Genomic DNA, 15,168 nt, shown 5'->3' on the forward strand with positions numbered 1-15,168 from the left:
CAAAAGTGCCTGTACATCTCCACTTCTGCCCCTTTGCCCAGGCGGGGTCCCTGGCAGGCCCTGGTGCTGCCCGGTGGCTGTGTGACCATGCTGGCTGCCTGCACTGTTGGCCCCGCCTGCCTGTCCGCCCAGCTGCCTGCACCACCTTGAGCAGCTTCTCCTTTCTGCGCCGCCACTCCTCCCACTCATTGGCGATCCGGCCCCACAGGATCCACGTGTCCTCCTCCAGGTGGCTCAGGTTGGAGGAGGCTGAGGAGCTGGACACCAGCGAGGAGCCGCTGTTCCTCCGCGAGCCGTTCATGGAGCGCATGGACTTGGAGTCGGCTTCCAGGAGCCTGGGTGGGAAGGGCCAGCCGAGGTGGCTCCAGTGACTCTCTGGGGAGAGGGGGACCTCTGGAGAGCCCAGCTCCTCCTCCCAGGGTCTCAGAGGAAACCAGGGATTAGGTCTGTGTCGTCCTTACTAAGTGACCGCGGCCAGTGACCTAATATCTCTGAGCCATGGTCCTCATCCATCGGCCCCAAGAGGCTTCTGTGTGTGTTCCCATTTTGTGCCAAGCACTGGGTGAGCACCATGAGGCTTAGCTCATTAATTCTCAGACCAAGTCTGCAGGGCAGGTTTTGTGACAACCTATCCTTTACAGGTGAGGTGTAGAGAGGGTAGGGCCTGGCTGAGGGCATCTAGCTAGTGAGGGGCTGTATTAGCCATGTGATCTTTGGTTTTTTTTTTTTGGATGGCTAGCTGGGACAGGGATCTGAACCCTTGACCTTGGTGTTATGAGCATCACACTCTACCGAGGAGCTAACCAGCGAGCCCTGACCATGTGTTTCTCATGCTTTGACATTGGTGACTCTGGAGGGAAGGCACCACAGCTAGCCAGTTCCTAGAGAGAGTAATGGACCTGCCTTTCATATGCATACCTGCCAATCCAGAGCCCACCCTCCAATCTTCTCCTCTATGAGGCTCTCAACTCAGGTCCGCTACCCACCTGCCCTAATCACCCCAGGGCCGGGCACCTGAAATCTAGGGATAGCCCTTATGCCCCAGAGTCCGATACAATGATTCAAACTAGTGAATCATAATGCTGATGACCCTGCCTCGCCTGTTCCTTCCCGCGGAAGCCACAGCAAAGGCTCCTGCCCACACCGCGCCTTGCATCTCTGTCCCCTATCCAGCCTTGGTCCTTCCCCATGGGGATGGTGTCCCTTCCTCTTGGGAACTGCAAGTAACAAACTATTTTTTCAGTGGCAGTCATCTCCTGATCTGTTGGCCTTGTCACACCTGAGCAATAATGAAACCTACGTTCTAGAACAAGGGCAGGCCGGAGGAGGAAGGCAGGAAGGCCCGACTCCAGAGTCAGAGGCTTTAGCTTCCTCCCGCCATCCACGGCTCAATAAACAGATTCACTTGACCTCTCGAAACCTTGGTCTCCTTATCCAAATGGATGGGACCAATCTGTTCAGCCAGAGCTGGGAGGATGAGAGGAGACATCCCTTGTCTGGCAGCTGATGGCAGCCGGACCTGTCTGAGTGTGAAGTGGCCCCAGGAACTTCTGTGTGGGGCCCAGGCTGCACCCCTGAGTCCCTCCCTGTTCCCAGGCCCCAACTCACCGGTTCTGTTCTTCGAGCTTGGCTAGCAGCTCCAGCTCATCGGGGCTGAGGTTCTCGGAGTCAGAGGTCGGGGAGCAGGTGGGGGCTGACAGGGCCTCCTGGGATGAGGAGTCAGGGCTCAGAGTGGGGCTTGCCATGGTGGGCAGGCTTGTCAATGGCGAGTAGGGCTGGGTCACAACTCTGTCTGGGGGCCAGAAACACACATGATTGGCATGGGGTGGGTGCCCACCCATCCTGATGGCTCTGGGCCAGCCAAGCCTGCCTGCTCACCATCAGGACATTTCGTCACATGGGCTGCCCACCTCTCGGTGTCCCCCTTGTCCCCACATGCCCCAGCCCCCCAACAGCCATGCTGGCTCCTTCTTGTCCAGACTCTAGCTACTGGGATCTCTGCCTTTGTAGCCAGGCCAGACACCTGGATGGAGACAGGAGTACCATGGCCAGGACCCGAGCTGTCCTGCTGTCCCTGTGCATGAAAGCCAAGGCCCAACTTGACATCTCTAATCTGCAGCAGGGCCGAGGGTAGAGGCTACTGTCACTCAGGGCCCCAAGGACCCTGCTGGGGACTTGGGGGTATAGAGCCCCTGCTTCAGTGGCCCTTCCTGACCGCTTGGCCCATCTCCTGCTGCGGCCTGCCCTGGGATCCCTGCATCAGCATCTGACCTTCCCCATCTCATCAACCAAAGTGGGCTGCTGGCACAGCCAGAAGCAATTATTCTCAACTGTTAATTGTCTAGCATTGCCAACGGCCGGAAGAGTTGGCTCCCCTTGCGCTGGAAAGCCAGGACACGTCAAAGTGCTGGGAATCTGTGTCCTGGAGGACACAGAGCCAGGGCTGTGGGCTCTGATCAGAATCCCTATCTCACCAGCCATGTGCCAGGCAAATGCCAGGCCCATATCTTGCCCTTTCAGGGTGTGGTCTGGTCAGACCCTTCTGGGGGCTTCAAGGACACTGGCCTCTTGCCTTCTACCAGCCTGGTGGAAGACAGATCAGCATCATGTTGAAAACAAAGGCTCCAGGCTCAAATGGACATGTGTCTGAAGCTTGGCTCCCCCTCAATCAGCTGTGTGACCTTGGGCCAGTCACTTGCCTTCTCTGTTCACTGTAGATTGGGATCATGTAGGACTTACCCCAGAGGATAGCTGTGAAAACTGAGCACACAATCACACATAGTGTTTAGAACAGTGCCTGACACTTAATGATTGCCCCATAAACATCGGCTGTTACTGTCCACCCTGGGGCCAGTGCTGAAGTCCAGCTGGGAGCCGGGTACTGGGCTCTGCCACTACCTGTGTGGGGACTGCGGCGGGATTGGCATCACTTTGGCCGGGGGTTCTAGAGGCTAGAAATGGCTATGCGAGGGGCTGGGGACAATGTCCTTCTGCCCAGTCATGCTTCTGTGCCACTGGGCCCCACCTGACCTGGCTCTGACAGCTCAGCCCACAGGGGAGGCCTCGCTGGGTCCCTGGAGTGGGGGGGCATTTGGCCTCCTAGGTGGCAGGGGGATAGGGGCAGGACAACAACAGACCGCTTTACACCTGCCAGGCCATTCTTAGATCACTAGGCACCTTCCCGCAGCCCCTCCAACACCTGATGGCCCACCAGTTGGCTGGACTTGACCCTGGCCATGCACTTGATTCCCGTCCTCCTTCCCGTGTTGGTCTGTTATGAGGTAGGAGAGGGGGTGCACCATTCCTTTTTCACCTCATGGGGGGCCCAGACCCCTCCCTCCCCAGGACTCTATGGCTCCCTGGGACCACTGGTTCTCCCTTTGGCTCCCAAGAGCTCCCCCAGTTGTTGGGTGCTTAGGGCTCTGGATTTTGGTGAGTGGTAGAAACCTTCTCCCATCGCCCAGCTAGCCTGGGACCACCTGCCCTAAAGACCAAGCTGCCCAACCAGGAGTTAATCATTCCTGAGAGAAGGACAGTGGGGGCCTCCTGCAGAGTCAAAGTCTGTGGCCAGCGGGTTAAGAGACGGGAACTGTGGACAAGAAGTGCTGAGTGGAAGATCTTTCTGGGCAGGGAGGGGCTGGTGAGGCACCCTCAGGGTTGGCGGGATGGGGAGGTGGTGGTGGAGGTGAAGACGGGAGCCTCAGGACCACAGTCGGATGTAGGGAGCAGTGAGAGCTCTGAGAAAGACCCCATGTGGCCAGGCAGTGGCCTGGGGCCACTGTCTCCTTGCTGAGCTGAGGGGATCCAAGCCTCAGAGAGTGTGGGCCCCACCCTTATTCCCCACAAGGAGCCACACAGAATGGTTTGACTCTGGGTTTCTGATAAGAAAAAAACAAACTAAAAGCCCAGAGGCCATCCACTAGCAGAGTTTGTTCAGCTATTTATCACATATTAGTGTGTATTTATATGTGAAATGTGCATTTCATGCAGGAAATAAAATGTATTAAATACACAGGGTTGAAATTTGCAGTCTGAGACGGAGGAACCTTTTGATCTCACCGGAACTTTCTCTTGGCTCATCTCCAGACTCTCTAAACACCGCCCAGCCCTGAATACTGTCCTCCTGAAGCATGAGCACGCATGCGCGCACACACACACTTGGACACAGTCTCTCATACCCCCCACATACTCATTCACACCTTCCACACACATACAAACTCTCTCACACATATACACGCACACTCAGATACACACATGCTCACACATATGTACACAGACACACTCTCATGTATGCATACACACAGTTGGACACACATCTACTCATGCATGTTCACATTCCCACAAACAAACAAAACAACACATATACACTGGGGCACACAAAACATACACGCTCATTCACACACACTCACACCCACCCACCCTCACGCATACAAACTCTCTTACACACACACATATACTCAGATCCACACAGACCCATATGCATTCATCACACTCTCTCCAATACACACACACTCATACACATTCACACTTACACGCTCTCCCATACACTCTCACACTCTCTTACACACATACACATGCACACACTCATTCTCACACATACACTTCCTGCACCAACCAGACCTTGCCACCCTGGGAACCAAGTGAGTTTGGGATGCAGCCTGGCTTGTGGCTGTCCTGGCTCTTGGGCATCCCTGCTCCCCCCTCCAGAGTGCCACGACTCTCACTGGCTTGGTCACTTGTTCCTGGCTCTTACTGAGGGCCATTTGGGGGCTGGGCACTGTTCCAGGCAAGTGGAGCAAGGGAGACGAGGCCCCATCTCCAGGGGACATGCAGCCACATCCTCTTGCTGGACAGGAACTGGCCTCTGAGTCTGGGGTCCCAGCCTCTCCACACCCTCAACATCAATACTTCACTCTGCTCCACCTCAGCCACCCCAACGGGGGTCCCAGCCCCTGCAAAGCAGGCAGTCGGCCACCTGCCCCTGTTCCTGCTGGCACCACTGCTCACCATGCCTCCACGGGGCGGTCCACAGCTTACAAAGCTGAGCCAGGCCACAGGGGTGGGAAGATCCCTTGCTGGAGGCTATATGGGGGTGCAAGGGCAGAAAGGTCTGGATGCTGGGCATCTCTGTGCTCCCTTCCCCTCTCCCTCTCAGGGGCGTTTGGACACTCCTGGTCACACTTCCTCCTTCCTGAAGTCCTCTTCCACCTGGTTAATGAGGCTGGGCTCTTGGTTCTCCTCTTACGTCTCTGGCTAGGGCTTCTCAGTCTCTTTCTCCATAGGTGCTGCCCTTGGCCTCAGCCCTTCATGCCCTTGGGAGGGTCTCACTCTCAGGGCTTAAATGACTAAATATATGTTGGTGATTGTGAAACCCTCATCTCCAGCTTTCCCTTTCTCCCAAGCCCCGGCCAAGATTGCCAAAAGGTCCCCAAACAGCTCCATCAGCCCCCCACCCAACCACCCTTCACAGGTTCCTGTGTCCTCCCCTTCCAAGGCAGGAATCGCCCTGTCTTCCCAGAATGTCCAGGGAAAAGAGACCAAGAAACGATCACCCAAACTTTTAATCACAGATAGAGATAAACAGTTGGAATAAAAGGTACGGTAGAGGGCTGGCTGGTTAGCTCAGTTGGTTAGAGCACGGCCTTGTAACATCAAGGTTGAGCATTTGGTTTCCTGTACTGGCCAGCCACCAAAGAAAAAAGATATGGTAGGATGGAAATCAGTCAGGTAAATCCTCAAAAACTTAAACATGGAATTGCCATATAACCCAGCAATTCCACTCCTAGGTATCTAACCAAGAGAACAGAAAACATCCATCCACACAAAAATTTGTATACCCACGTTCACAGCAGCACTGGTCACAATAGCCAAACAGTAGAAACAACCCAAATGTTCATTGATGGATGAATGGATCAACAAAATATGGTCTATCCATATAGTGGAATATTACTCAGACATAAAAAGGGATGAAGCACTGATACATGCTATGACACCAGTGAACCTTGAGGAAATTAAGCTCAGTGAAAGAAGAAAGACATGAAAGGTCACGAAAGGTCACACATTCTATGTTTCCACTTACATGAAATGGCCAGAATAGGCAAATCCATAGACAGAGTTGGTTAGGGGTGGGGGACGAAGGATGGTAGGAAGGGGGAGAAACTGCTTTAATGGGTACAAGTTTTGTTTTTAGGGTGATAGAATGTTCTGGAATTAGATAGTAGTGATGGTTGCACAACATTGTACATGTGCTAAACACCGCTGAAATGTACATATATATGTATTTGGGTGGCTGGCCCGTATGGGGATCTGAACCCTTGATGTTGGTGTTATCAGCACCATGCTTTCCCAAGTGAGCTTACTGGCCAACCAAAGTGTATACTTTAAAAGGATGAATTTTATGTTATGTGAATTAAACCTCATTAAAAAGAAGATAAGGGATGGAGCGGGCTGGCAGAAGAACCAGGGGGTGGGCAGAATCGAGGGGGAGAGGCAGGACTCCAGAAGAGGCTGGAGAGTTCTGCAGGCACCAGACCCCTCCCTGGTAGGGCCTGAGGGCCGAGGCAAAACCTGACTGTGTTTGCATTTTAGAAAGACCCTCTTGGCTCCCGTGCAGATGCTCTTCCAACTCAACACTCTCCAGATGAAAGCTGGCTCCTCTTCCTGCTGTATGTGGGCCTTCCGGGGTCCATGTTGATGCCCTACACCCATCACTCTGGCCAAGCCTGGGTGTTCCCTTCCTTCCCTCTCAAGCGCCAGAGATTAGTCAAGTCCACCACCCAAACCTCGGTCCTTACTGGCCTCTCTTCTCTGGACTCCACTTCTGGTCTGGGCCTGGGAAACACCCTCCTTACTGTGCTCTCTGTCCCTTATACATGGTGTCACCACCGCCATGGAGAAATGCAGCTCTAACCATGTTACTTGCTTGCCCAGGACACTTTAGCAGCTCCTGATGGTGAGATGAACCCCAGGAATCTCTGTATGGTGCACATGACCCCTCCGGCCTTTCCTCCTCCCACATCCCAGCCCCACCACACTCAGCCCTCTGGGCACACCTGCCTCTTCCTGCCTGTCTTTGCATGTGCTGTTCCCTCTGACTGGAAAGGCTTCGTCCAAGAGCTGGTTTAAGCATTCTTTCTGTGAAATCTTTCCTGTCAACCCCCTCCCTGCAGCGAGCATCCTGGCTCACTGCTCTCCTCTCTCTCCCTGGAAACACCTACTCCTCACACCCAGCCCAATCAACACACATTCTACAGCAATTACTTCTATACCTGCCTGCCTGCACTATGGGGTCATGAACATCTCAAGGGCAAGGGCCTGTCTTAATTTTCTATTCCAAGCCCCTAATGCACCATCTGGCATTCGGAACATGTTCAACAAATGTCTGTTGAATGAATGAAGACAAAATTGTCTGTGCCACTTGGCCAGGTGTCAAGGTCAACAACAACAGTGATAAGTCATGTGGATGTCATGTGCCCTTGACAGGAGGTGACAAGAAGGGCCTTTTGCCTCAGTGGTCTTCCTCTCAAAACCCTTCACCCCAGTCTAACCATGAGAAAAAACACCAGGCAAAACCAGATTAGGAGACATTCTACAAAACACCTGACCACCCTGCTTCAAAACGGTCAAGGTCATCAAAAACAAGGCAAGTCTAAGAAACTGTCACAGCCCAGAGGAGCCTGAAGAGACGTGATGACTAAATGTCATGTGGGATCCTGGGACAGAAAAAGGATATTAGGGAAAAACTAAGGAAATCAAATAAAGTGTAGACTTTGTTTAATAATAATGTATTTATATTGGTTCGTGGATTATAACAAATGTACCATATTAATATAAGATATCAATAATAAGGCAAACTGCATTTGGAGTACATGGGAACTCTGTGCTAGCTTCTCAAATTTTCTGTAAATCTTAAACTATTTTACAAAATACAGCCTATTTTAAAAATTAAAAAAATAAAGGTTCTGTACTAGTACAGACAGAAAAGTAAACAACAGCGATAACACAAGAGAAATACTTTATCGAGCAGAGGGTCTCTTGCTGGGTCATAGAAGAAGGATTTGAACTTGGATTTCTGACTCTGAAGCCTTTTGCCCTAAATCCACCTGCTGTGCTGCCACTTTTTCTGCATTCTTTTACTCTAGAGACGTTATATGTAAAAAACTGAGTGCAGAGGGGAGTAGGTAAAACATAGTTATTATTTTTCAAGGGGGAGAGCAAGCAAGTGTGTATGAGCAGACTTCCAGTACATGGCATTTTCAGAGGCAGGAATAAAGACCCCAAGTTTCCTTTCAATTTTTTGCTTTCTTTCTTTTTTTTTTTTTTGGTGGCCAGTACAGAGATTGAACCCTGGACCTCGGTGTTATCAGCATCATGCTCTAACCAACTGAGCTAACCCGCCAGCCCCTCCCCACCCCCACAATTTCTGATCCTCCACCTCTAATGATTACCAAACACATAGACTCATTTCTGAATCCGAAGTCTCAAAAGATGCCATGTGACCTCAATTTGCTCATCCTGATAGACTGTCAGCTGGGGCCAGCAGGACACCACTGTCCTGTCTGGCTCTAATTCCTGGGGATGTGACCTGGCCTAGTGTTTCATCCTTTTCCTTGGAAAGAGGAGGTGGGCAAGGACAGGTGAGCTGTCCCTTGGATAATAAGAACAGCAGCTGGAATTCAGAGGTCACTGCCTGCTCTTCTCTTGTCCCCAGTCCTTGCTGCTCCTCCACGTTGCTCTGGACATTTCCACCTCCTTGGCCTGGGAGTGTGGATAGTTATCCCAGATCTCTTGGCTCCAGGTAAGAACTTCACAGCCAGCAGCCCAGGTTCAAATCCCTCCTCTACCCCTTTCTATCTCTGTGATCTTGGGTACAATGTGCTTTGCCTTAGTTTCTTAATCTGAAAATAAGGCTAATGACAGCACCTACCTCACATGTTTTTTTTGGAAAAATAAATGAGCTTAAAGCAGTCATGGCTTAGGGCAGGGCCTGGCCCATGATATATATTCCCTGCTGGACAGAAATTTCCATGAGGGCAGGGGCTGGGCTGTCACTGGATCTTCAGAGCCTAGCATTTCATCAGGCTTTCAATATTTGTGGAATGAATAAATAAACCTCCCCTCCTCTGCCCCATCTGTGGTGACCCTGTTTAAAGACTAAACACTGTAAAACTATAATCACAATCACTATTATTGGTAATAACAGCAGCAGCAGCAGCACACACCTTCAGGCTAAAATCTGAGGGGTGGACCATTATGACCTGTGGAATCCTTTTTGACCTAAAAAAATAAGTTTGCTACCCTGTATCCTCAGCAGCTTCCTTTCTGCCCCCAGAACAGGTTCATTTCTGGCAAATCCCTCATGTCTCCATATGAGGGTACTTCAAAAAGTTCATGGAAAGATTCGTATTATCTTTCTTTCTTTCTTTTTTTTTTTTTTGGCGGCTGGCCGGTACGGGGATCCGATACCTTGACCTTGGTGTTATGGACACTACTCTTTACCAAGTGAGCAAACAGGCCAGAGAATGACAAAGGGGAAAAATTAAAGCCCTCATAAGTCTTCCAAGGCAGAGGAATGAGAGAAGTGGCATCTTGCAAAGATTCTTGGATCTTTGAGGCTGAGGTAGTATCTTTTTGGCTGCCCCTGCCAGTTGGGCTGGAGGGAAGGGGTGCGGTGGGCCGCCCTGCCTCTGCATGCTCTCCTAGGCAGACGAATCGCACCTCTTTCTGATGAAGAGCTCCAGGCCCTCTTTTGGAACTGGGCAAGTAAGAGAGATGGTCAGCTCCTCACAACAAACAAGGCCTTGCTGAGCACCTGCTATGTGCTTGTACTTGCCTGGGACTCAACTGTGAACAAACAGACATGTGCCCTGCCCTCGTGGGACTTGCAGGCTGGCGTGAGAGACAGATCTCAATGAAACAATCTCATGAACTCATGGCAGCAGGCTGAGAAATGAAAAAAAAAGTGCAGGTGCGTCATGCCAACAGAGCCTTTGAAATCTCCCACAAGGGGCCAGTGGATTAGCCCAGTGGTTAGAGCATGGTGCTGACAATACCAAGGTCTAGAATTCCATCCCTGTACCAGCTGGCTGCCATTAAAAAAAAAAATCTCCATCGAAGGGATGAGTCTCTTTCCTAACCCCAGCTCCCTAACTAATCTCCCTACTGCCTTCTTTTGGCTTCTGGAGAGAGTGGGCTGTGGTCTTTCCTGGAGAGAGTGGGGTTTGCTGCCTTTCCCACATTGTCCCAAGTACAGATCCCTTTTGCCAGGGAGTGCCCCATGGTGTGTGCCCGTTGATTGCATTTGGGACACCAGGCCTGTAAGATGCAGCCCATCAAACAAGGCACGGAGGCGTGCCCCCACACTTGCTCCTGCCTCCTGGGCCTCTGTCCAACCCCTTCCGCTGCCTGGAACACCCTTCTCTACCACGCCTGCCTGGTGACCGTGTCCATACGTCATCCCTGCTGTGCCTTCCCCAGGCCCTTTTCTGGGCTCCTGCAGTAGCATGTACATAATTCTGTCTCCTGCTCCCCCACGGCAGGCAGCAGGATGTGATGACAAGGGCACGTGCTGGAATCCTAGTTCCTCTGGGTTGTTTGGAGGATTAAATGAGATAATATGTAAATGGTGCTTGGCACAGGGCTTAGCATGTGGCATGGGCCTGATCAATGTGCACTGTGGGTTTCAGCTCTTGTCTCAAGGCAGCCAGGGGGGCTTTAGACACAGGGCAGAGAGCACATTTGACATTCCTTTATGCCCCAGCACCTGACTCAATTCCCGGGAGGTGGTGAGGCTCACCTGAAACAATCAGCATCTCTATTCTGCAGGAAGAAATTGAAATACACATTCCTCCTTGTTCCCTGCATCTAGCAAAGCACATACACAAAGACAGAGATTTATACCCTTGGTCTAGGGCAAAATTGTGTTGATACTGCTCATGAGCCCTCTCTGGGAGCCTTGTCATGTTTTCCTACAGAGTTCACAGTCTATCCTGGGGAGTACTCCTGTCCTACTGGGTCTGCATAAAGTCCCACCCTGGAGAGGCTGTGGAATTTGTTTCCTGTGTGCCATGTGACCTTCAGAAGTCTTTCCATCCACTCCTTCCTTCAACAAGTGAACAGAATGCACCTCTCCCTACCCAGCATCAGAGGTCCACATGGGGCAGCAGCACGGATAGCCAGCAGCTCAGTCCTCCTGGGAGGTCTCTGCATGGCTACAAGTCCTACAACAGACCAGCTTTCATCCTTGTTCTATCAGCCCTCATTCAAGCCAGCTCCCTGCGATACAGCTCAGCCCTAGAGAGACAGACATTACCCAGTGAGGTGTCCACTAATTACAACCAGGGACTATGGTGGCCAGTGATTCATAGGCACCCATTACCACCCTCCTAGACCCCACTGTCCCCTTCCACATGGCGCCTGGGAACATTCAGGGCCATACCCTAACCTTACTGGCTCCACTGTAGTACGAAGGACTGTTCTAAGGGCTCATCCCCCCATTTTTCAGATGGGGAAGTTGAGGCACTGAGCTGAGATGAATTTTTTCCTAAGGGTGTCTGGAATCTACTAGTGAATATCCACAAGAAAGCCTGGGATTTTTCTTGGGCTTTTCTGGGCATGCTTCTGTTGTTAGAAGGACCCCAGACTCACGGTGACCAGGCTGTGCTGGGCTGCACTGATCTGGGCTCCTCCTTACCCCCTGCAGTCCTAGCCACCGTGTCTTGCCAGCTCTGTGATCTCTCCTCCCTGTCTCGCCTCATTCCTGTGCCAGGGCCAAGCCACCTGTGATTCCTTCCAAACCACCCGCAGTTGATGACAGAAGCCCAGGGGAACCCAGAGGTGGGACCCCAGGGCAAGAGTGTGGGGTGGCAGAATGGGTGGAAAGAGCCAACAGAACCTAGGAAGACGCAGGGACATGGGTCCCCCAGCTCAGTCACAGCCCAGCCAAGGGAAAAAAATGAAGCAACTCACTCGTGTTCCACCCGAGCCTCTTCAGCACATTTTTTCCCTTCTGAAAATATTCCTTAACAAAGAGCTGTCTGCTTCTGGCAGGCCCCGACCCAGCCCCAGTGGGCCCCAAATGCCAGGATAGAAGGAAGCTGTTTCATTTTGACCAAACACTCTGGTGGTGGGTGAAAGAACTCATGCGGGCTGTCAGGAGCCAGCCCTGAGGAACAGTCTGGACGGCAGGGCTGGCTCTGCCATCTGAGGCCAGCAGGCGCAACAGGGTCAGGATGCTGGTCCTACCAGTCTGGTCAGACTTTAGGACCTGGGCCAGGAGCAGTCTGAACCCCCTCCCTCTCCGCTGGGTGGGAGGTGGCATAAATCAGGGGGCAGGCAGTGGTTCATTTTGGGACACTGGTGTAGGAGAGAAAGTGAGCGTCCTTCCCTTCAAAAAGGGTAAAGCGGGTTGAGATGGATGAAGGGGGAGAGACCTGTGGCAGGTGCCTACAAAAGCGCCAGGTTATTCTGGGACCCCACCACCCTCTGGGGCCCCAGTGTGGGCACCAGTCAGAGACACTGATGGCCAGGGCAGGGCAGTCATCTCATGGTCTCCCGAGTCTCTGCCTGAGCAGGGGAAGCTGTTGGGGGCTCCAGAAGGGCCTGAGCAGGTGGAATCCAAGGGCCTGAGTTGTCCTGTGTGTGTGTGTGTGTGGGGGGGGGGGGGCATATCAGCTTGGGTCTGTGTTGGGGCTCCTAAGTTTCTCTGTGTGTGTTTGGGGATCCAAGTGACCCACTGTGTGCCTAAGAGTGTGAATGTTTGGGGCTCTCAGAAAGATGAGTGTCTATGGGTGGGGAGGGGGATGGTTTGGAATATCCACTGGGAGGTCCTGAGCATGGGTGGATTCTTCAGGAAGCCGGGATCCACACTGGGTCAGGGCCAGTGTTGTGAAGCTCATGGAGTGTGCTGGGAGGACCCTGAGGAGTGATTTTTAGGGGTGCCCTTGGACATGGGATGGCTAGGGTGGGACCTGGGCCCAGCAAATTGAGGTGAGGCCAGTGGATAGGGGTAGGAATCCCTATTTGCAAAGGCTAGGGAGGGGTCCTGGGGGGTCAGAAGGGAGGGGTAGGGCCCTGAGGCTGGTGGGCTTGGGGAGAGGCAGGGGCAGGTCTGGGCCGGGAAATAGGATGCGAAGTCAGGAGAGGGAACGGAGTAGCAAGGGTTGTGCAGATGGGGGGGTCCTGAGGGATCAGGGCAGAGGGTGGGCGGAGGTCCTGGGCCTTGGGGGGGAGGGCGCGCTTGTGGGGGGCGGGTCTGCGGAGTGGGGGTGGGGGAGCCCTAAATGGGCTCCCCGGGACGGATCTTGAGGGTCAGTGGAAAGAATGGGCTGGGGTTCTGGACCTGCATGGGCCTCACTGGGAGGGGGCGGGATGGGGGAGGAGGGACCCCGCCGGGGCTCCCGGGGAGGAGTCCGGAGGGATAGGGAACGAGATTGGGCGAGGGCCGGGCACGAGGGTCCTGGGATAGGAGTGCCGAGGCTCCAAGCACGGGTTCCCGGGCGAGGCGGCCCTAGTCGCACTCCAGCCCGGCCCCCGCGGGCCGCAGCGCGGAGCCGCCGGCCTGAGCAGGCGCCCGGGAGGCCCGGCCCGCGCCGCCCTACCTGCGCCGAAAGCGCCGCCATCGCCGTGCCGAGCCTCGCCTTCCCGGGCCGGGCCGCCGGATCCCCGCTGCGCCGCTTGCCCGCAGCCCCGGCCCGGCCCCCTCAGCCGCCCCCCGGGACCGCGGCCGCTGCCGGTTCCGTGGCTGCCATTTCACCCGCTGACAGGAGCCGCTGCCCCGCCCCTGAGGCCCGGTCAGCCAATTCGCCACCCCCAGGCACTCTGGCTCCGCCCACCGTCCAGGAGTGACGGGGCATCTGGCCAATCCGTGGCCATTCCGTGAGGGGGGCCTTGGCTACGGTCAGAAGGTTGCCGCCTCTGAGGAGAAAAGCGAATTGAAATGAGGGCAACGGTGAAGGACGGGTGGTTTTGCCTATCGGAATGAGGAAGCCTGTTGATGAACACCTGGCAGGACCAATAGCAAGGAAGGAGGTGGTGTGTCTCTGAGAAAAGAAGCGGTCCTAAGCAACCCCGGGCAGAGGCGGCCAAGCGTTTAGCTCTAAGCCCGCCCAGAGCCGGGCTTTCTGCCCAATAACGAAACGTCCTGAGACGTCCATTATTTTCTGCCCCTCAAACGTCGTCCCTGGCAACTGTTGGGGCGTTGTAAAGAAGATTGACACCTAACGAGCCAATGACGCTGAAGGAGGACGGGGGCGTGACACCCCGACCAATGGGATTGTGAGATTGTTGTAAGGTTGGCGTCCTGAGCGGTGGGGCTTGTAGTCTGGTTTGAATGAAATGGGGGAGGGGCTAAGAGAGGGGCGTGGCCCAGGTCAAGGATGGGGCGGGGTCAGACATGGGAGGGGCTCATGGGTTGGGTCTGAGAAGGGGCGTTGCTAGAAGTCCTTAATGGGGGAAGTGATGGGACCTCATCCTTTCGGAGCCCCACTCTCCGCTGGGGGAGGGGCGGTTCGGGGTTGAGGGATCCCATCGAGACCCTGCCCTAGTCTAGGTCAGGTTAAGTATCTTTCCTGATGTTCACAGTGCCTCATGTTCCTCCATCAAAGCTCTGATCACATTACTGTCACGCAGCCCTCCCATCCCCCACCCTCCCGATTGAGGGGCGATGCAGAGTCTAAATCAGGTCACCTCCCAGGTCCCTAGCATTGTCGAGCAGCGGCCCTGCATATGGGAACTGCTTATAAATATTCGGTGAATGAATGAATGGTTCAAGAGGGCCCCTGACTCTTTTGATAGGGAAGGGAGGGGTAGGGGAATTCCCCTCCACATGGGGAATGACATTTAGGGACATTCACTGACAGCGGATGAGACTCAGCCCAAAAGGACATGTTTCCACCCCGAGATGCAAGGGATGGGCCCTGGAGGGGTGGGAAGGACTCTGTCATAGAAAAGAGGGTGACATCCTAAGTTCAGAATTGGGACTGAAAATGGGAAGACAGAAATGGGAACTGGAGGCCTGGGCCTAGAGTGGGGATGTGTCGGGATTGTCTAAGGCCTGAGATCTCAACCTTCTCTGTAGTAGGGGATTCTGTTTGGTCTTGGGAGAAATAACTGACATCTGGGCACGCTCCCTGCCCCCTCCATCTCTCTCTGCTTCTGTATGCCTTCCTG

At 53.7% G+C, this 15,168-nt stretch overlaps 1 protein-coding gene across 3 annotated transcripts in view; it reads right to left on the bottom strand.

Moving 5' to 3' along the window:
* Nucleotides 1-13,770, bottom strand: part of EVI5L (ecotropic viral integration site 5 like) — a 29,928-nt gene extending 16,158 nt beyond the window's left edge. Inside the window, exons 1-3 of one of the 3 annotated variants that reach the window (XM_063110897.1) lie at nt 13,599-13,770; nt 1,609-1,788; nt 146-335 (exon numbers count right to left, since the gene is read on the bottom strand). In XM_063110897.1, the coding sequence (XP_062966967.1) occupies nt 146-335; nt 1,609-1,745 (327 nt within the window). In that variant the 5' untranslated portion in view covers nt 1,746-1,788; nt 13,599-13,770. Of the gene's footprint in view, nt 1-145; nt 336-1,608; nt 1,793-13,598 lie in introns of all 3 variants that reach the window. The other 2 variants (XM_063110898.1, XM_063110896.1) reach the window with 2 other exon arrangements.
* Nucleotides 13,771-15,168: the final 1,398 nt, after the last annotated feature.

The sequence above is a fragment of the Cynocephalus volans genome, chromosome 10 (genome assembly GCF_027409185.1).
Source record: "Cynocephalus volans isolate mCynVol1 chromosome 10, mCynVol1.pri, whole genome shotgun sequence".
NCBI lineage: Eukaryota > Metazoa > Chordata > Mammalia > Dermoptera > Cynocephalidae > Cynocephalus > Cynocephalus volans.